General features: G+C 47.3%; 1 protein-coding gene and 1 pseudogene across 2 annotated transcripts in view; both read left to right on the top strand.

The window, feature by feature from the left end:
• The first annotated feature begins 556 nt into the window (after positions 1–556).
• ANKRD33B (ankyrin repeat domain 33B) overlaps positions 557–22,487 on the top strand; it is a 64,684-nt gene continuing 42,753 nt past the window's right edge. For both annotated transcript variants that reach the window (XM_039842773.1, XM_039842772.1), the window contains exon 1: positions 557–1,055. In XM_039842773.1, coding sequence (XP_039698707.1) covers positions 702–1,055 — 354 coding nt within the window. In that variant the 5' untranslated portion in view covers positions 557–701. The remainder of the gene's footprint in view (positions 1,056–22,487) is intronic.
• LOC120586368 (uncharacterized) lies at positions 16,818–16,936 on the top strand (annotated as a pseudogene).

Below are 22,487 nucleotides of genomic sequence, written 5' to 3'. Positions count from 1 at the left end.
CGGCCCGGGCCGGGGCGCCCGCGGGGGACGCTGCCTCCCCCGCCTCCACTCGTCCTCCGGGCCCAGTGCGCCCCTGGGATTTCACGGTCGTAGGCCCTGAATGGACGTGTCCCCGGAGCCCAGACTCCTGGGAAGGTGACAGATGGGTTCGGTGCCATAGACTCGGAGAAACTCCCGCACGCCCACCCAAAGGCCAGACGTCCCGGGCGGCGCCGAGCCTCCAGGGTCCTGCCCCTCGACCTCCCCCTTCGTCTCCACCCCGGCGGCCGTGCGACACCGGCGTTCGGGTTCTGTAGTTTCCGCTCCGAGTTCTCCCGCGCGTGCATTTTGCAGGTCCCGGGCGCAGCGGCGGGGACACTGTCCGCGCGGCGCCCAGAAGCCCCGGCTTCGTTCTTAACTTTCGCCAGGTACAGGCCGCGGGCCCGGGAGCGGGACGCGCGCCTTCCCCGCCCCTCCCCCGCCCCGCCCGCCCCTCCTCCCCACGCCCGGGTCCCCGCCCGCCCCCCGCGGCTCCTCCCACCCCTAAGGGGATCTCTCCAGCCTCCGGTGGCTTCAGTCTTCCAGCGCAGCCGCCCGGCGCTGGTTTCCGCCGGCCTGGAGCGCGCACGGAGCTGCTTTGCCGAGGCCACAGGGGACAAGGGGCGGCGACCTCGGTGCGCTCCCGGAGTCCCGGTCGCCCGGCCCGCGCCCCGGCCGCCAGCATGGTGCTGCTGGCGGGGCCCGGGCCGGAGGGCGGCGGGGCGCTCTGCGTGTCCTCGCAGCCGCCGTCCCCGCCTCGCGACGCACAGCCGGCCGCAGACCCCGCCGACTACGAGGAGTACGAGGACTTCTCGAGTCTGCCCGACACCCGCAGCATCGCCTCGGACGACTCCTTCTACCCTTCGGTGATCGAGGAGGAGTGCGGCGCCCGGAGCCCGGACAGCGTCCCGGAGGGCGTCCCGGAGGCGGCGACCCTCCTGCGCGCCGCCAGCTCCAACGACGTGGGGCTGCTGAAGGCGCTAGTGAAGCGGGGACCGCGCGTCGAGGAGGTGCGGGAGACGGATCCCAACGGCCGGGTAAGTCCCCACCCCCGCGGGGCTCCGGTCGCCTGCGCCGCCGCTCCCGTCCCCGCGCCGCGCGCATCCTGGCCGCCTGGGTCCCACGGCGACTTGGCCGCTGCGAAGGGCCGCGGTGCTCATCTCTTGGACGCGAGGCGCGCGTGGAGCCCTGGCTGTCCGAGCTGGGGGAGGGGAGTGTGATTTGCCTGAGGTCACACCCCTGTGGGAGGAGCACCTCGTTCCTTCGTCCTCACAGCATCCTCTCCTCGTTTTCTGCCCCCTGGGGTCCTCTGGTCCCTGAATTCTCTTCCGCCCGGGCCCGCTCCGTTACCCTCCGTTACCTGCCTCGCCCGCTGCGCCCCTCGGCCTCTCACGCTGCCCCTGCCTTTTCCACACTCGAGCGCGAGTCTGCGTTCCGGCCGCCAGCGTCCAGTTTCTCCCCAGATGGCCTGCTTGCTGCCCGCGCGCCCTTTGCCCCGCGGCGCCTGGCCAGCGTGATCTCTAACCTGGTGTCCCCACGGTCACTGCCACGAGCCAGTGCCATCGTCCTCCCTTGCCCCCCACCCGCCCTCCCGGCCTGGGGACCACTCCGTAGAACAGTCGGGGGTGGGGATGGGGAGAGGCACAGGGAACGCATTAGCGCTGTCGAGATTCAGAGACCGCTGGGAACATTTACAAAAATGAGAAAAAGAAAGGAAAAGTTGGCTTGCAAGGACGAGAGGGCCGGGCTGGTGAAACACAATCCACCAGACCCTCAGAGGGAAAAACAGCAGAGTGAGCCTGGTGGCCAGGTGCCAGTCAGTCTGTGCTGTGTGGGCACCGGTCTCACCTGATGGTCACATTTCCCAGGTCCCAAGGGATGGGCAGCCTCAGCCTAGCACCAGTCAAATACAAGCGGTTTTGCTTGGGAGCCCACAGCTGACGGAAGACGTGGGCTTTTATCTGGGAACTGTAAGGCCCTGTGCCCTTAGTTTATCTGGCGGGGGGCAGGGGGTGGGGTGTGTGTGTGTGTGTGCAGGGTGGTGTGTCATGTAGGAGCTGGGAGTGTCACGTCTATCTGTCTAACGACATAGCCCTTGAAGGGGAAGGGTGTGTCCTTGTTGTAATGTGCCAGGCAAGCTGCCCTGAGTCCCATAGGGCTAGGAGAGCTAAGGGGGGGGGTTCCTGGTGGGCAGTGTCATCCTTGTCCGCCTGGGACACCAGGGAGTGCCCACAGCAGAGCCCTCCTTCCACCCTCACCTGCGGTGACCGGGCTTGGGCATTCTGGAGGCCTGGGGGTGGGGGCGGGGCGGACTATTTTTCCAGGTCTGCTTTCACTTTTTCAAGGTGAATTTTCACACCCAGATGTTTATATCCAGACCTCTCTTTCTGGAAGCCCACACAGACCGGGAAGGACGTGAGTGTGTGTGTGTGTGTGTGTGTGTGTGTGTGTGTGTGTGTGTGTGGTAGGTGTTCCCCGGGGCCTGGGCAGCCCTGGGTCTCAGGAGGGGGCTGCGGTGGGCACCGGCAGGACCTCGCTCGGGGAGCCCCCACTCTGAGGCTCCACAGGGTTCAGATTACTGTATTTCCTTTGCGGGTAAAAACTAAGTTTCAAAACAACTATGTTGAGCCAACTGAGAAAAACGGAAACCGTCCCTGGGGGCTTGGGCCTAACGGACTGGTTCCTTGCCTTTGAAAGCCCCCCCCCCGCCAGGAGGGCAAGAGGTGGCCCGACCTCTCCGTATCTCTCTGCCTCAGTTTTTCGTCGTAAAATAGGGCTAAGATCTACCTTCTTCCTTGCTGAGACGAGTGCATTCTCCAGCTCCCCCGCTTCTGCCAAGAAAAGCTCTTTTTCATTCTGCTTTCCCCCTTGATTGGGAACCTCTTTTTGTTTCTCCGTTTCGAGGCTACTCCTTTCTGCTCCCCACCAAATCGTGGTTTAGAAATGGCACGGGGTGGCAAACTGGGGGCACCCCCGCGCAAGCCCTGTGGTCTGTGCTCTGACGAGGGCAGGCGCTTCTGTGCTTCCTGTGCCTTCTAGATGCTATTGATTAAACGGCCTCCGTCTTCCTGAAGAACGGAAAGAATAAGATGTCCCAGAGTACACACACACAATTTTTGTGGCACATAGAGTAGCGAAGTGAGTCGCCACATAGACGTCCTTTGCAGACCTACTGTGTGCAAGGCGCCGGGTGGGTTCTCTAGGAGAATCAAAGATGAAGCAAACGGTCTCTGCCTTTGAGAGTCTTAACGTTTTAGTTGAGGAGGCAAGGACTCAGAGTAATAGCGCCCGGAGTTTACGGCCAGAGGCGGAAGATGCATGTATCTTGGATGCAGAGAGCTGAGGACAGTCTTAGAAGCCCCTTGAGGGGTGACTGTTGGAAGCAGTGACAGGAGGAAATTCCGGTCAGGCAGACGGAGCCAAGGGAGTGATGGCAGGTGCAGTGTGGTTGGTCGCGGTGGGGCATGGGGGTGAGGGTGGGGTGGGAGTGTGGGAGCTAAGGCCAGAGAGGTGACCTGGGCCAGGTGATGAGAGCTTGGCCTGGAGTACCTGGCTAAGAAATGGGACATTGGGAAACGAGCTGGTGTCAGCATGCCGCTGTCCAGCCTTGGGGCCACACCACTCGCTGTCTTCAGGTTCTTATCTTAGGGGCACCCTCTCGAGGAGTCCTTTCTTCCTGCCCTGTGTATGCCGGCAGCACCTGGAGCTGGGCAAGGGCGATCCAGGGGTTCAGGGATTGAGGTTGTTTGAGAGAGTAGGTGACATTTGAGTAAAGGTGTAGAGAAGCTACCTGGGGAGGAGAGAGCTGCAGGCAGAAGGAACAGCAAGTTCAAAAGCCCCGAGATGAGAGCCCTTTGGGCCTGGTCTACGGGCTGATCATGGGTAGTGGAGGTGAAAACCTCGCAGAAAGCCCAGAGTGGTGGTGGAAGAGGGTGTGATTGTATTAACTGTGGGATGAACAGTTCACAGGTGCAGCCCGCAGCGTTTCTTAGAAGAGAAATGTCTGTAAAGGCTTTGAGAGGATTTCTGGGCTGTGTTGGTTGAGCCGCTGGTCTGCCTGAGCTGACAGATGTCTCGTTTGGTTTGAGCGTCAGATGTGTTTTGTTCATAAAAATGGGTCCTTTCCTGGCCCCTGAGATGGGTAGAGTGTCGGTGGTGGCTCCGCACACAATTGTCCTTCAAGATATTTATTACTCTAAATGGATCGCGTCATTTCATATGCGACGTAAATATTCGTCAAATAATTCTGCAGTAACGTCAAAGTGCGTTCTTGCTGTCTTTTAGATCTATGGTGGCTGTGTTCCCTCTGACCCCGGGACAGCAAAAGCTGCCATAATTCTTCTCCTTCTTTCTTCTTTTCTCCCCACTCTCTCTGGAGGTTGGCCTTTACGGTGGCAATGGCTCTGGGGACAGCACCGCGACCAAAGGAAGTGTTGGTGCCGTCTTCATCACGAGCAGAAGGACAGTCTGAATGTCAGACAGCTCTTGAACCCAATTAGGCCCAAGGGGCTGGAGCAGAGCAGTGTGTCAGCAGAGATGAGCCTGAAAAATCCTGGGCTTTCCATCTGCCTCTTCCTCCTTCACTGACCGTGGGGTGAGGGGTGCTCTGGGTAGCAGTCAAAAGGCCCAGGTGTTTTCTTTTTTAAAGGATGTATTTATCTATCTGTCTGTCTGTCTGTCTGTCTATCTATCTATCTATCTATCTATCTATCTATCTATCTATCTATCTATTTATTTTTTAGAGCAGTTTAAAATTCATAGCAAAATTGAGGGGAAGGTACAGAGATCTCCCACACACCGCCCACACAGGCACAGCCCCCCCATCAGCGTCCCCCTTCAGACCAGGACTTTTGTTACAAATGATGAAGCTGCGCCACCATCATTATCATAAGTCCACGGTTCACCCTCTCTGTTGTGCATCCCGTGGTTTGAACAAATGCATCATTGTATCGTAAAAAGTATCCCGTTTATTTTCATGTACCCGTATCGGTTCTCTGTGGCTACAGCAATGCTGCATAGCGAATAACTATGAAAACTCACAGGCCTGTATGACAGTAAGCATTTTGCTAAGGGCAGCCCAGCTCAGCTTATCTCGCTGGTTTTGCGTTCAGCTGGGGTCAGCCACAAGTGGCAGGGCCGGGATGGTCTTGAGTGGAGTGACTACCCTGTGTGGTCTTTCATCCATCGGGCTGGCCCGGGCTTGTTCTCCATGGCAGGAGCAGGGATCCCAAGACAGCAGCAAACAGAGTCAGTAAGGTTCAAGGTCACGTGTGCTGAAGCAAGTTACAAGGCCAGGTCCAGATTTATGCTCTTAAAGAGTGAATTTGATTGTGTTCTTATAGGATGTTATTCACTAACCTTAAGTGTTTATTAGTTGATTTTAAATTTATTTTTATTAAGGAAAATTTCAGCTAGGTACCCACGTAGAAGATACCAAGATCCTTCCTGTCTTTATCATCCAACATCAGCAAGCGTCAGCTTCTGGAGGCCTGTTTTAATTTTGATGTTTTAATTTAATGCCGCTTTTTATGTGTTTGTGTGGATGAAGGTTTCAGAAACTTAGGACCATTGTCACTGGATTTTGGAGCTGGAAGGAGTTATTGGTCCCCATCATTTTGTGGTTGAAGAAAGGGGCTCAAAGAACAGTATCTAGAGCATCAGGAGAGCTGGATTTTAGATGCTCCTTTAAACCCCCATGGGTCTCTCCAAGGGACTCTGAGTTTTCTACCGTTTGCTCCTGGCTGCACCTGAGAATTGGGCCTGCCAGAAATTCAGTGGGGTGATTGGGGTGACTTTGAGCATCTGATTTCCATCCTATACTTGTTAAGGAAGACTAAGGGAGAGGTGTTATAAAAATCTAAAACAACAATAGGAAATGTGAACTCTTTTGGAATCTCATTTATCCATCTAACACTTATATCGATATATTAAGCAAGCTATTACTCAAGACTATTTCGAATGACAACTTCTGGTAGCTATGGCTACGGTATAGGAAAAGCTGTATTATTTAATGAATTGTAAGTTACTAAAACACAAACTCTCCGATCAGAGCCTTAGGTCAGTGATTCAGTGTTTATGGGAGTATTCAGATTTTCTATTTCTCCCTGAGTCTGTTACAATAACCTTTATTTTTCTAGGAAACTGTCCTATTTTTTCTAAGTTTTAAAGGTTAATAGTATGACATTTTTATAGAGTTCTCTTTTTAAATCTCTGCTATAACCGTATTATATCCTGTTTTTCTATATTTTTCAATTTGTGCTGTTTCTCTTTAGTGACAAGTATTTTCAAAAATATGTTTTATTAGTCTTTTCAGAGAATCAGCTTTTGCTCTGGATCTGTTTCTTTCTTATGTCATTATGTAAGTTATACATTTCTTTTTATTATTTTCTTCCTTCAGGTTAATTCTACCTATAATTTTCTCTGAAAGTATCACGTTTGCTTTTCCCACAAGTTTTGATATGTAGTATTTATTATTGTTCTGTTCTAATTTACATTATGATTTCCTCTCTTTTTGACCTAGAAGTTATTTAGAATTGTGTTTAAAATTTTCCAAGTATATATTTTAAGCTTTATTAAAATAATTTTTAACCTAATTCAGAGAATATAGTCCGTGTGATACTTTTTTGAAATTTCTTGAGACTAGCTTTATAGCCTATTGGACCAGAGATTCTAAATCATAACCACATGACATTCTATGATTTCTCCAAATTAAGTCAAAATAGTTATATATGTAAAACAATTCCCTTTAATTAAAAGAAATAAGAAGGCTGTAAAGAAGTTGTTAAAATATGTAAACAAAGAAAATATGTTTCATTCAAAACCACTGGGAAGTAATTCATTTAGACAACCTGGTGGAATGATGGGGTGTGTGTGTGAGTGTGTGTGTGTGTGTGTGTGAGAGAGAGAGAGAGAGAGAGAGAGGGATATGAGGTCAAATTTTAAGATGAAGTAGGATATTAAAATCCTTGATGTCATTCATTGTGTGTGTACATAAAAGAATTTGGAAGAGACAGTTTTTAAATTGTATTTCTGAATTTGAAAGACAATTGAAGGTGGATTTTACTTATTTCTATACGTCAGAGACAAGGAAATTAGGGTAGACGTGAAATCTCGAGTGACTTAGTGGTAAAATTGGATTGGCGGCATGGGATTCGAGAGCAATTTCAAAGTAACATAAAAACAAACGTATGCTTCCCAAGGTGTATTTATGTCGGCTCTGAATGAGTTCAGATCCCAAGTAGGCATGTGATGGGATGGAGAACTGAGCATTTCTCTCTGACTTCTGTTTCTGAGATTTCACTGACTCTCGAATGGGAGACCCACACCTGGCGAGGGACAGTCCATCTGGCAGGCACAGGCAGGAGGTGTGGAGATGAAGCCGGCGAAGAGGCAAGAGCCGTGCTCCTGGGAGGTGCCCGGTAAAGGGCATTCAATGAATTCACAGTAGCACCTTTTTTGAGACAAGGGGGCGGCGTATGAAATGGTTTTAAAAATAAAGGAAGACAGAGGATCTGGGCCGAGTGGGAAAAGTCAGTCTCACAGGATTATATGCTGTGTGATTCCTTTTATGTAACATTCTTGAAATGATGCAGTTGCAGGAATGGAAAACAGATTAGAGGTTGCCCAGGCTGGGGCTTTGGGGAGAGGAAGAGGGGTGTTTCTCTGACAGGGTAGCAGGAAGGAGGGAGCCTTGTGATGGAGGAGCCCTGCCCCCAGATCCTGGTGGTGGTTACCGGGAGCTACATGTGGGTTTAAGAGGCAGAGAACCACACACACACACAAACACGCGCACATGCACGCACACGTGCGTGCGCGCTTCTATGACTGGTGACATCCGAGCAAGCTCCAGATCACGCTGATGTCCATTTCACGGCTGTGTTCTTATACTCTAATCAGGCAAGATGTTGATGTAGGAAGAATGGCTGAAGGAGGCTACTTCCTGTGGGTCTATCACTATTTCATTTGAATCAAAAGTTTAATAGAAATGAGAGAAGGCAACCCTTAAAAATGGTGGCGATGATAAATTGTATGTTATGTGTATTCTACCACAATTTTAAAAAAGGGGAAAATAATAAAGGAAGACATGCATTACCTTTTCTCTATGGCTTTCCCATCACGAATAGACCCACTTTTGGAAACTGAAGCAGGATCAGACCTGCCTAATGTGTGGGGCTGGGACCCACCGGGAGTGTTGGCTGTTTGAACCATTGCTGCTCAAGTGGCTAATGTGCTGGCATCATCTGAGAGCTTTTCCCAAATGCAGCATCTCTCCGTAGACCGACTGGATCAGAATCAGTACTTTATGCAAGTGATTGGCATGTACACCTGTTCGACGAGCTCCAGAACGTTGCTTAGAATAGAAAGCAGGTTTGGTGGCCAAAGACGGTAGGCTTAGGTTGGTTACATGAGCCTGGACAAATCACATGATCTTTTATTCCTCTGGATCCCCCATCTAAATGGGGATACTTACTCTGAGGATAGCAATACCTCACAGAGGTTCCAGGCAGAACAGATTAGTGACTTATACGTACAGCGTGTGCCACAGCTCGGGCACTCAGTAAATGCTGTGTCTATGAGTGAATTAATCTCAAGATGGTTTTTCCATGTCAGCCAAGGGGAGGGTGGAAGCAACTGGTTAACCAAAGAGGAGTCTTGACAAAGTGGCATGTCTACTTGGCGAGGACCCTACTGCAACCATAAAAATGTGTTGCCAGGGCGGATCTCATGTTAAGTGTTCACACTACAAGGAAAGGGGCAGTTTGGTGTCATGGGTGCAGATGAAGCGAGGGAGTGCGGTTGGAGGGAGGAGGGGCCAGGGAAGGGTGCTGGGGCCACATCTTGGTGCATCTCGGGAGCACCTTTGATTTGGGGTGGGTGGAGGCCAGGATGTTGTGTTCTGTAAACAAGCAATGCGGTGGGTCCCCCAAGTTTCCATTTCCATCCGTGATGTTGTCAAGCCAGGCATTCCACAGGGCGTGTCTCTTCCCACTCGAACCAAGAAGGCCAGTCTGTAGCTCTTTCTTCTCAGCCTTCCAGCTTTTGTGTTTGAAAACATGAGGGACAGGGGGCATGTGCTAAAAATAGCAAGGAGCCATGGCTCCTGGGTCGGTTTTGCGGGCGCGGCGAGTGAGGCTCTTTTCCTTTGGTGTTGTGTAATGCGCGGGTTTCTGGGAGCTGAAATCCATTCCTAGCGGCACCAGCTCAGCTACAGCTGGACTCGGCCGGGGGGACTTCGATGCCAGGTTGCTGCGCGTGGGGCCCTTTTGTGCCGGGAGACAGTCCCCTTGCTCTGTCATGCTTCAGAGGCTCCGGATCACTGGGGCACGTGTTTCACCCGCAGTGAAAAGGGACCTAAGAGGCACCGTGGAGCGGGCGCAGGAGCAGGAGCATCTCCCGCGCCTCCCGTCGCTCCCACGCATCTCCCTCTGGTGAAGAGTCGGCCGAACAGGCCACCTCCGAGGTCCCTGGGGCTCGAGGTCCCCGGGGCTCGCGCTCCGCGAGCTGCGACGGGAGGGAAAGCCTCGTCCCCGGGCACCTACGGCCCCGCGGGGGCGTCAGCTCACTCCCGCCTGCACGGGACCTTCGTGTTTTGGCTCCGAGGGTCCCGCATTCTGGGAAAGCCCAGTGCCCCTGGCCAACCCGGGTGGTTGGTCGCCCTAGCTGGTGAAAGCCACTTCTGTGTTGACAGGGCGGCACACACAAAGTGTCACCTCAGCAGAGTCGAAATATCCACAGACCACACAATTCCTCTTTTAGTAGAATCTGGAAGCTGTACTTTGGTGAAAAGCTGTCGAGTGGGATTATCTGGGGGGCATATCCACTGGGACAGCATTTGCTTAAACTTAGACACTTAGTCTGGACTCTTACCACATGATAGAGCTGTTTCCCAGGCAGACAGAGGACACACATCTTGCGGGGGAGGCGGTTTGGAAGCCGGGGAAGCCCTTTGATCAGGGTGGGCCCCTGGGGAGAGGGCCTGCCGGCATTAGGGAGTCAAGTCTCCACTGTCACACGAAAAGAGGAATAAATACATTTTTCTAAAAAAAATTCAGTTACTTAAAATGTGCCAGGGAAGCTGTGGCGAATTTGTTTTTAATAGAAGTTATTAAACTTTTTTCTTTGGTGTAAACAAAACTAAACCCATTGGGTTGGTTTAGAATGAGGCACAAGTGTATCGAGTTAATTAAAAAACAAAACAAGACAAAAACCTTATCTCATTTGTTAAAGGCAGTGACTTCCAATGACTCTACTAATGATTTTATTGGGTCTAAAAATACTTAAGATACTATTAACTTAAAAAGAGTTCCTAACGTTAATTCAATGGAGGGAACTTGGGAAATAACCAAAAACACATCAACCTTTTGTTTGCATCTGGCAAACTCTATCTACCAATTGGCAAATGGCTTCCTTTTGACATAAGAGTTTTTGGCAGATACGTGGAGGCTGTGTTCCCTCATCAGTTACATGGGTACTTCAGGAGAACGTCTTTGTAAAAGAGAAAAAGGCATCTCCTCCTCCAAGGAAGGGCTGTTACCAAATGCTTGCTTAGAACTCATCCTAGTCCATTTGGGATGCTCTAACAGAATCCTATAGACGGGGAGGCTCACAAACAACAGATCTTTGTTTCTCACAGTTCTGAGGGCCAGCATACCTGCTGTCTGGCGAGGGCCCGCTTCCTCACTCAAGGATGGGCGTCTCCTCTCAGTGTGGTGTCTTCACGTGGCTGAAGGGGCGAGCGCGCTCTTTGGGGTCTCTCATGAAAGCATGAATCCCATCGTGGGGGCTCTGCTTTTATTCCCCAGTCACCCCAAAGGCTCACCTCCTCACACCATCACATGGGAGTGAGGATTTCAACAGATGAACTTGGAGTGCGGGGGGGCACACGAACGTTCAGTCTATAGCAAAACAATATCAAATGCTGAAAGAATACTAAAAATATATATTTTTAATATTTTTCCAGTTGCAGAAGAGGCATGTAATTTTTCAGTATTTGAATAGAACTACGTGTGCATGACTTTTACTCAAAAAATCCCATGGTCTCTACCTGGAAGATTGGGTGGGTTCACATTTAGATGATCTCCATGTCTAAAATATGGAATTCTACCGTTTCGTGACTTAAAAAAATGTTTAAATGAATAAAGTTAAATAATTAAAGTTAAGTAGTCATAGGGTGTCTAGAAATAGGAGAAAACAATCTTTTAAAGAAAATTAATTTAAGCCTTTAGAGTTTTAAGTGATGGGAAATGCCCCAAATGCAAAATAAAAGGAAGTGATTTGCAAGGGAAAGTGAAGAAAACGAATATTTTAAAGACAGCTGTATTGTTATGTAATTTCCATACCATACAATTCATCCATTTAAAGCACACAATTCAATGTTTTTTAGCATATTCACAGACGCCTGCGAACATCACCACAGCCACTTTTAGAACATTTTCATCACCAAAAGAATCCTTGTCCCCTTCAGCCATCACCCCTTATCCTGAGAGCTGGACTGAGTGGTCCTCTTATTCATCTCTACTTGGGCGCTTGGAAACTCACCCCAGACATTGAACCGAAACCTGGGATTCGGCCAGCACTCTGTTCTACACATGCCACAGGGGTTTCACGCCCTCGCGGCTGAGAGCCTCTGGGGGACTGCGTTTACAGCTTCTGCTTAGCTCCAGCTCAACCTGGGAGGTTGTCTCCCGCCTAGGGTGTCTGGCTTTCTCCTTTGAAGAGGAGGAGGAGGTTGGTGTCCTCCAGCTTGCCTGACCGCTCCCTTTGTTCTGGCTCCTGTCTGGGGGTGGGGGTGGCGGGTAGCTGCGTCGAGAGCAGGGCCCAGCTAGTTTTGCCCTTGGCTGGGTCTTCCCAGTAAACCAGTAAAGGCTCTTTATTCTGCATCTTCTACTGGTTCTGTCCCTCCGGAGGACCCTGATTCACTCATTCCTTTGGGAAGATTACCTGCTGGCAGAGGCTTCGGGCTTGTACAGCTGATGGCATCTCTCGCCCTGAAACACTTTTCTGAAAGTCAGACTTGCATTCGAGATCACGTGCAAGATTTTTCTTGCTAACCCCCGAGCATCTCATACTTAACATGTTCAAAGCGCAACTCATCACTTACCCCCGCTCCCCACGCCATTTGATGTCATTTCTGTTGCCTCTGGGTGTGTAATCTGTGTGTCCCAGGACCCTGTGCTTAAAAGGGCCCAGCTGTTGGCGCGATGCTAAGTTGGTGCTGCCTTGCAGTGAAGGATTTTGAACTGGGCGCCCTGCGTTTTCATCTTGCACGGGGGCTGCAGTTACAGAGCCGACCCTGGCTGCCCTCATGCCTCTACATGCCCATATTTGCAACTCTGGATTCGGCCCAGCCTCCCTCGCCTCCCGCATCCAGTCACTTCGCACTTTCTAAGTACTGGTCAGATTTCGTGCTGGTCCCTCGCTTTTGATTGGGGTCTCACTGCCCCTCTAATTCGGGGTCTCACTTAAATGCCGTACTTCCTCTCTGGTCTCCCCCCTGCATCTGGCCACTTTCTGGTCTGTTTTGCTACCGCTTCTGAATTAATTTCCATGTGTGGCTTGTATTACAAAAGCATCATCTTCACAAACTCTTCCTTGAAGTGCTCCAAATACCTGAATTCCCACTTCCCTTTGTGCCACAGAAGCTGGGTGACTTGCTGTCCCCACAGCCTTGGCAGGTCCCTGGGACACACCCTCTTCCTCTCGCTACTGCAAGGTGCTCTCAGACGTCACCTTCCCCGCGGACTTCTCTCTCCTGCCTCTCTTCAGATGGCTTCTCTCTGACTTGCAGTGCATTTATGAAACTCCTTTCCTTCCGTTTCGTTTTATGACTCCCTCTAAGCTTGATAAGCTCTGTGAGCCAAGAGCCTCTTCAGTCTAGCACAGTTTGTTGCTCATAGTAGGTGGTTTGTACCTGCTCGTTGAATAAAATTGGGACTGCAGTGCTTTGCTGCCGGTTATACACCCTTGATTTTAAAAATACTTAAAAAATGCAGTTTTAGGTTTTACATTTAAGTCGTTAATCATTTTGAATTGATTTTTTTGTGTATGGTGTAAGATAGGAGTCCAGTTTTATCCTTCGCATGAGGATGTACAGTTTTCCCAGTACCATTTACTGGAGATACTATCGTTTCCTCATTGTGTATTCTTGGTGCCTTTGTCTAAAATTAGTTGACCGGACGTGCTTGGGTTTATTTCTGGACTCTTTATTCCGTTGCATTGATCTAGGTGTCTGTTTTTGTGTCGGTATTATACTGTTTTGATTACTATTGCTTTGTAATATAATTTGAAATCAGGAAGTCCGATGTCTTTAACTCTGTTCTTTTCCAAGATTGTTTTGGCTATTAGGGGTCTTTTGGGATTCCATACAGGCTTTAGAATTTTTTTTTCTATTAATGTGAAAAAAGCCATTGGAATTCTGATAGGGGTTGTGTTGAATCTGTGTAAGACTTTGGGCAGCAGGAACACTTTAACCATATTAATTCTTCTGATTCGTGATTGGAGAGAATCCAGGATATCTTTTCATTTATTTGTGTCTGTAATTTCTTTCTCAGTGTTTTATAGTTTTTGGTGTACAGATAGATCTTCACTCACAATTAAATTTATTCCTAGATATGTTATTTATTTATTTTCGATGCTATTGTAAATAGGATTGTTTTCTTGATTTCCTTTTTGGATAGATGTTGGTTGGTGAGAAGAAATGCAGCTGACTTTTGCATGTTGATGTTGTGTCCTGCAACTTTACTGAACTTGTTTATTTTTAATAGTTTTGCGTGTGTGTGTGTGTGTGTGTGTGTGCGTTTAGGGTTTTCTATATATAGGACCATATCATCTGTAAACAGATAATTTTACTTCCTCTTTTCTGATTTGAGTGGTTTTTATTTCCTTTTCTTATCTGATTTCTCTGGCTAGTACTTCTCGCACTGTGTTGAGTAGAAATGGTGAGAGTAAACATCTTGCCTTGTACCAGATGGTAGAGAAAAGACTTTCAGTTTTCCCCGTTGATTCTGACATTGAGCTGTGGACTTCTCATAAATGGCCTTTATTGTGTACAGACTTCTCGACCTTGGCACTGCCGGCATGTGTCGGCTAGGTAGTTCCTTGTTGTGGGGCTCTGTCCTGTGCACTTTGGGGTGTTGGGCAGTGTCCCTAGCCTCTACCCTCTAGATGACAGCAGCACCTATGCCCCATCCCCTAATTGTGACATTTGAAAATTCTCTAGACATTGCCAAACGTCCCTCCCCGAGGTGGGGGCAAAATTACTCCCTGATTGAAAATCACCCCAATAGAGAATAAAGTCAGCAAAATTGTTTGAGTCGTGGATATGAGTGCTTTTTTACGTGGAGAAATTCCTGAGGCCGTAGAAGGATCTAGAGCATTCGCACGCCTGGTCCAGCTCTTCTGTCTCCTCTCTCTCGGTTTCGTCACGGGCTTTTTAGAGTTAAAGAATTTACTAGGCTTAGTAGGATATTGTATCCAAGAGCTCCTGCGAGATGCTCCTATTCTGTAAAATGAGAAAAAGCTATAATTAGAGTTTCTAGCCCTGTAAACACTTCTCATTTTCTCATTTGGAATATTTGTTGTTAAAATCTTAACATTTGACTGTACTTTCCTCTTAGAAAATACTCATAATAGGACAAGTTGTGCTTTTAAAAAATGTAATATGAGCTTAGCCCCAAGAGGCATGACACACCCCACACTCACTCCGAGTCTTCAGAGTTTGCCTTTCATGATTATCTCTCCACATTCATCCAGTGCCAGGGGGACGCGTGGGGGCAGCCACTGCACGCTCAGGGAGAGTTTAATTAATAATGAGCCGATGAGAAGCCAGAGATAACCCATTTCATTCCTAGCAAGACTGAGCAATGCGTATCGTACCAAGAAAACTGTGCTTTTGGTTTTGGTTTTAGAGGGATTTTTTTATTAACCGATAACACTCCAGAAAACACTGTTTCCAGTTCTTCCTTTAAAAAGAAACACCGCACAGAAAACGATGGGCATCGAATACGCTTCTTGATTCCGCATGAAGTTGCCTTGTTTCAGTTGAATGGATTCGTTTATTAGCAAATATTTATTGGACGGTTGTGCCCCCACCATGCTGCTCCAGAGTGCTGGCCAAAGGCAGCCCTTCTTGCTGACGTGCAGCTCAGATGTCGGGGGTCATGAGGTGGGAGTGCCTGGAATGTTCTGGAACAGCTAGGGGGCCAGAGGGCGGAAGGGCTAGAGCAGAATGCAGGGAAGGAGCTGGCAGGAGGACAGGTCCGAAGTGTCTAGTGATGCCACATAGAAAGGTGGGGACGTCTTACGGGAATTTGGTGCTCCTTCAGTGGATGCGGTGTTCAGGGCCAGAGGTTCTGGTCATGGCGAGCTCACCTCTTACCTTGTACTTAACTGGATTAATGCCTCAGGATTCATGCAGATGAATCATCAAGGATTTCATGAATACACATGGCACTGGAAACCGAGGTCCCCAAACATTGTCCTTGGTTGACAAATCCGTATTTGGGCTGCTCATCTAGTGTCCTTAAGCTTCAGTTTTTAAGATCCGACTTCAAGCATGGTGATCATTTCTGCTTGACGCAGGGAACTGAAGAAGGTGATTACGTGCGTGTGTGGCATGCGGGGCACGAGGCTTTGGTTTTGAGAAAGGGAACCCTAAGAGGAGCCCCTAGCACTAGGAAGCGCTCCCTGGGGTGCTCGTGGCTCCTCGGTTAGCCTCCACGGCCTGGCTGCCCAGAGGCCTGCTTGCCTAATGGGTGTGCCGGGTGCCCCCACGGCGGGCACCGGCTGTGGTGTTTGGGAGGTTTCTCGGTGGTGTCGAGGGGACCACATGGGACATGGTTCTGGGCTCAGATCCAGGCGGCACCTCTGAGCTTCACTGCCACGGCCCCTCCATTCCCTCCTCCCCTGGAAGCGATGCGCCTGCCAGCCCACCCTTCCCCAGATCTTGGGACGGCTCCTCCATGCCAGGCCCTCTGCAGGAGAAGCCCTGGGGACAAGCCCTGGGGCTCTCTGTCAGCAAAGAACACACAGATGGCAACACAGTCTGTGTGTGCGTGAGTATGTGTGAGTGAGTGTGTGAGTGAGTGTGTGTGTGAGTGAGTGTGAGTGAGTGTGAGTGCGTGTGTGCGTACTACTTCCTTCTTTCTCGCTTCCCTACAGTTCATATCACTTGGGCCAACAGAATGGTTCTCATCTTCAGTCTTTTCAGGCTTCATTTTTCTTGTGCGTTATCTTAATGCACGATTTGGGAAATTGTTATTAGTCTCCCGTAGTCAGAGCAGATTCGAATGGGGGAAGATCTTTGCAGTGCAGACGTGGGCCTTTTCCAGTACATTTACACGTGCCCGGTCATCGCTCCTTGGCTTCCCAGCTTTTAACTTAACGGCCATGCAAATGTGGGCCTTTCACAATACCAAGATATAAATCATGTGGCTCCTGGCTCACGGCAGCAGTGTGTGCTCGGCTAAACTATCATAGATAAGGTACTATGAGAGTTATTAACAGGAGGCGTGGGAGAATCTTTTCTTGCTGATTTTCAAGGGGCAATGAGATTGGGGTACATGAAGGATTCATTGTGGCAGAATGTTTCAGGTTTTCGCGATGCATGAAGATCCTTCTGGATAAGGCTTGATTTTTCTCTCTGAATGGTCACACCACCCTCTGACCCTTATTCTTTTATTTTGACATTGAACAGTAATATTTAGTAGATTTTTTTCTTGCTTCCAATAGAAATATTTAGGTGTGGAAAATGAAAAAAAAAAAAAGCCAAGTACAAAGAAGAAAATAAAAACCAAGACACTGTCTACGGCCATATCACCTTGAACGTGCCCGAACCCGTCTGATCTTGGAAGCTAAGCAGGGTGCGGCCTGGTTAGTACTCAGATGGGAGACCACCTAGGAAGACTGGGTGCTGTAGGCGTAAAAAAAGACCCCCAAACCAAGACACCTACGCTAGTGGAAACTGGAGATAATGAAGCTAACGTTTGATGTGCTCCGCCCGCCTGTTTATCTCTAAAGTTTATCCCGTAAAAAGAGTTTTGGATCCTGGTTTTTTTTCACTTATAAACATACTTTGAGCTCATTTCTATATTAAAAGTACTTTAGAATCTTGTTTTTCGAAACCCATTTCTGCATACGTCCTCTTTTTTTTTTTTGCTGTTTGTTGGACATTTTGGTCATTTTTGAAAATTTACTGTAGACACAATGCCCTGATGGGTGCGTGTCTTAGTATATTGGAACATTTCCTTTTCAGATCAGTTTTTAGAAGGTATATTATTGGGTTTCAGAGTATGAGCCCTTTCAAGGCCATCTTGCTGTGTAGGAAGATTATACTAATTTCTTCTTCCACCAGGAGGCTATGCAATCAACTGTTATGCTGTATCATTGTCGCACGGCACATTCATTATTAAAAATATTGAAATGACTTTGTTGGTCTTTGAAACAGTAAAAATCATGCATGCTTACTGTAAAATATTCAAGTACCATAGAAAGGTAAAATGCCAAAGATGAAAATGACTGATCTTAGAGATAATTCGTTTTTTTTTAGGTAAAACTTCAGAGTCATTTAATATAATATGATGCACGCAATCTGCTTTTTCCCTTTACAGCTTATTGAGGACATCTTTCCATGTCAGCAAATATACATCATTATTTTTAAAATTATTGCAATATATCCTATTTTCAGGATATTTTCATTGATTGAACTTAAGACTTCCCGGTAGGCACGGAGGTTATTTTTAGTTTATGATTAATACAGCAATCTACATACATCTTTGCACATTGGTTTAATTATTAGGAAATGGTTGGGTCTTGAGTTTGGATTCATGTGGTGGGTCCTGTTATTCTCACAAATAATTCTGCCTCTCCCAGGAGCAAGGGTATGTAGGTTTTTCTCTTCACAGTATCACAGTTGGCCATGCCACTTGCTCTGGCAAATTTAGTGTGAGAAGTGACTTGTATAACTTTGGCCATGAATTTTAGGACACAGCATATAATCTGCCATGCCCTCTTTTCCCTCTGCAGTGAGAACTCACAATGTTCATGGTGGACGTTCCTCCATCAATCTGAGTCCTAGAGGGAAAAACACATGGAAAAGAGCTGCAGTCAAACCTGCACTGGACATAGTGTGTGAGCAAGTAGACATTTGTCAGAAGCCATTGAAATCTGGGGATTGCTTGTTACTGCTGCACAACCTAACTTTTCCTGACTGATGTAATGCATAACATAATCCTCTAGAAAGAGAGAACCTACTTATGCTCCCTAGCAATATATTAGAGTGCCTTTTCCCCACACTTTGCCAATGCTTGTTATTTTTACTTTTTAATCTTTCTTTAAGTCATGGCCAAAAAATGGTAACTCATTTTAATATGCGTGTCTTTGATGATTAGTGGTTTCATATTACATGTTTTATATAACAGGTTTAGATTTTTCTTTCTTTGATTTACTTCTTCATATCTTTTGCCCATTTTTTTGTTATTAGTCTGTCTTTTCTTCTTGAGTACTAAGAATGTTTTAAATGTGCTAAAGGTATTATTCTTTATCTAGCATATGTCCCACATTCTTTTTCCAGTGCGTGTTTATTTTTTAAATCTTATTTGCCGTTTGTAGAATTTCTTGAATTTATGGATTGATGTCTTCTGTCAGTTTGGAAAAATTCTCTACCACTGTGTTGTCAAGTATTGTTTTGCCCCATTCTCTTTATGTTCTCATTCTGTGACCAAATAATTAGACAATTTTCATCATGCTTTGTGTGTCTTTTATGCTTTTTTCCCTATCTTTTCCATATTTATTTCCCATTTTTGGTTAACCTATTTTCCAGTTCACTACTTCTCTGTTTAGCCTACTCTGCTTCTTAACGCCTTTTTAAATTCTTAATTTCAGTTTTTATATTTTTAATTTCTAAAATTTTTATTTGATTCTTCTTTATAGATTCCAGTTCTCTGCTAAAATTCTCCATTTGTTATTATTTTCTGTTACATGTTAATCGCAGTTTTTATAAAGTCTGATAATTCCAGTATCTGTCTCCCGGAGATGTTTTCTATTGCATATTTTTCTCTTGGTCCCGTCCCCTGAAATGTCTGGTAATTTTTTTTGAATGGTAGACATTGTAAATAAAAAATTGAAGTAGCTCTAGATGGTTCTATCTTCTTCCAGAGAAGATTTAATTTGCTTCTGGCGGACAGAGGGGGCAGATGATGGCAAGCTCGGTTGTAGTTTCTGTAAATTCTTGTCTGCTTCTGGCTTGCCTTTTTTCTTGTAAGGGCCAGCCTTTGGGGCTTTCTACAGACAATGTGGCGTGTTTAACAGGTCTGTCATCCTTGGTAGGCCATGAACTTCCGTTTTGTCTCCTTAACCCTGAGATGGTGATAGACTGCCTAATGCCTTTGATCTTTAGCTACTGTGCCTCAATCTTATGAATCAGCAAATACCATGAGGGGGGAAATGATGAGACTGAAAGCTCATCTCACGGCTTTTACCTTCTTTTTGGGATCTCGGGCTTGTAAGTCCTGGTTTTCTTAGAAGTCTGGTGCCTTCAAATAGATTTTAAATCATTTAATCTTCCTTGTTCTCAGTTGGGGAATGGATCTGATTGAAGCTAGTTTTTCATAGCTGAAAGTGAAAGTTACTATCATTTGTCTTTTTACTTTGTTTATATTGTTGTTTCGCTGAAAAGGTGTAGATTTTTATATAGTCAGATATAGCTGTCTTTTTTTTATAGCTTCTGGCTTTGGTATCATGCTTCAAAATGCTTTTAGAAAGCCATGTTTATAGAAATAGTCATCTAAATTTTCTTTGAGTGTTTTTGTGGTTGTATATTGAATGACTCATTTTGGCATAAGACATAAAGATCTAACCTTGTTTTTCCCATATTGCTAGGGCATTTGTCCAACACCATTAATTGAGTAATCCATCTTCTGCGAATATCTAAAATATGATCTTTTTTGTGAAGAACATGGTGTCTCATTAATATTTTTCATTTACCCTACTTTGTTTATTAGTGGCATTATATACATTTCACATATATTTACTGACTCTTTGGCTTTGCTTTTTTCATTCCTTATCCATTCAAAAGTTGCTGTGTATTTATGCCGATATTGAACTTTCCTGTCGATATTTAAATAATTCCGTACACGTCATTAATTTTTCATACTGTTGATTTGGTGCCTTATCATTTGTGCTTTGTGACAGTGATGCCACAGACTGGAAATGCCTGGGGACCTCACCTGGACCTGGACTGCTGTGGCTGAACTGGCCTTTACGGTTCTTATTATGATTGCAAGATGCACCTAGCAACAATTATTAGGGAACTATGAAAAGACAAGACTTATTACAGATTCTGGAGGGTACGTGGCGTGCCCGGGGCCATACAGCAGCGGTCTCGGGTAGAGAGGGAGTGAGCGAGCTCATGGACCTGTAATTGTGCTTATCTGTATCTCAACTTTAGCTGTTCGATTCTAACAGTTAAAAATAAGTAACATTGGTGTTCTATGTTTCCTTTTCTCTGCAATAACACATTTAAAAATATTGTGGTATATATTTATTCTGTGTTTTCTTGTCTTTTTGTAAAGCTTTGGCTATTAGCCCATTATGCTCTTGAAAATAAACAAAACAAACCATTGGCCTTAGCTTTTATAGCCCTCTTGTTGAAATTCGAATTAGCATAGGTCTTACTCTGCTCCGGACATTATTGCAGGTATTAAAACTTTGCATACGAGGAAATCTCTGTATCTTCCGCCCCATTTTTCTAAAACTGTTCTAAAATGTAAAGTCTCGTTAAAACAATAACAAGAAAATTTTGCAGGTAGATGTGTGGATCCTTTGATCAACTTAGGTGCTGCTGATTTTGGAAAGACCAAGAGGCCCATTTGCCTTAAGTAAGACTGGGAAGCAGAGCGGATTAGAGGCAGCAGAGCACCATGGGAGCTACTCATGAGTCTGTGACTTACAGGTGTGGTACATGCCGTGGCGCATCTTCTCGTGGGTGGATAATTCTCGCGAGCGTAACGTTCTCGTTCGGAGGGACTTAGGAACTTGGATTACACTAGCGGACTGGCTCAGAACTGGTGTTTCAGCGGCGTGTACCTCAGGGGAGTGATGGATGGGCTCTCCACGGGACTGATGGGGGAGGCCCTTTGATGGCCTTGGTTGCCCAGATGGTTTGTTTCTTTTGCATTTGCATTTAGCTACTTTGCTGGAACGACATTTATACTGCAGGGATCTGTATAAATGTATTCATTCCGTTCATTTCCCTAATCAGCTATATTTTTCCATTTATTAAAAGTTGAGGTTATCAGTGGCTGGAGGATTAAAAGCTAAGCAAATTAGCAGACATTTTGAGTATTTCAGTGCCTGGTGTGGTTGGATCTTATTTTTGCAAATGCATCAAACAGTACCTGCTACTGGCACAACAGGTGTCAATGACATGATGCCCGCCGAGGCTGGGGACAGGGGCTGGGGCCAGCCCTGGGCTTTTCTTCCTTGGGATAACTAGGAAGTTGCAGGAAGAGACATTTTTTAAGTAGGGAGAGCACACGAATGTGGAGGATGGGGGCGGGGCCAGGCCAGGAGGCAGGTGATCTGGTGATGGCTTTTGCAGCCATCGGAGGTGAGTGAGGGTCAGACCCAAGGCTGGCATACCGAGCAGAAGCCGAGGGACAAAGTCGGGCGGAAGAGGTGCTCAAAGGACACAGGGCGAGTGTGGTGCTTGGGCGCTGATGTGTTGGTGTCCAAGGCTGTCATACCAAATTCACACAAGTTTGGTGGCTTAAACAACGGAATGTCATCCTCTCACAGTTCCGAAGGCTAGAAATCCCAAATCAAGGGGACAGCGGGTTGGCGCTCCCTCCAATGGCCATGGTGGGGGGCGGAGACCCTTCCTCGCCTCTTCTAGCCAGCGGCGGCCCCAGGCTTTCTTGGTTTGTGGCTGCATCACTCCAATCTCCGTCTGCATCTTCACATGGCCTCTCCCTTCTGTGCGTCTGTATCACAGATCTTCAGGATGACCTCATCTTCAGATCTTTAACTTAGTTACATCTGCAAAGACTGTTCCAAATAAGGTCACGTTTACAGGCACAAGGGACGACCTATCTTTTGCGGGGGGCACAATATCAACCCGTGACAGGTGGTTAGTGGGTAGGTGAGGGACAGAGGGTCGTGGATGGGACGCCTGAGTGGAGGGGAGCCTTCTTCTCAGTGGGGGGGTTGGAGGGGGCAGGTGTGACGGAATGAACTGAACCAGGACGGTGCAGCATGCCAGGGCAGGAGAGGCACGTCCCTGTGTTCTGTTACTTGTATCACAAGGGACTGCATTCGTTGTTCTGGAGGAGTTCTGGAGGCCTCGTCTTGCATGTGCCTGGGGCACATGTTGTTTTTGGCCTAAGCCAGGCAAGCTGTTCCCAGCCAGAAAAACAAAAACAAAAACACAAACCAAACCAAAACAGGCCTAACATCTTAAATACATATCAGTACCC

Source organism: Pteropus medius, unplaced genomic scaffold, assembly GCF_902729225.1.
Source record: "Pteropus medius unplaced genomic scaffold, Ma_sr-lr_union100, whole genome shotgun sequence".
In the NCBI taxonomy this organism is placed as follows: domain Eukaryota; kingdom Metazoa; phylum Chordata; class Mammalia; order Chiroptera; family Pteropodidae; genus Pteropus; species Pteropus medius.
The sequence above is the reverse complement of the archived record's forward strand: the minus strand, read 5'-3'. Positions and strand labels throughout refer to the sequence as shown.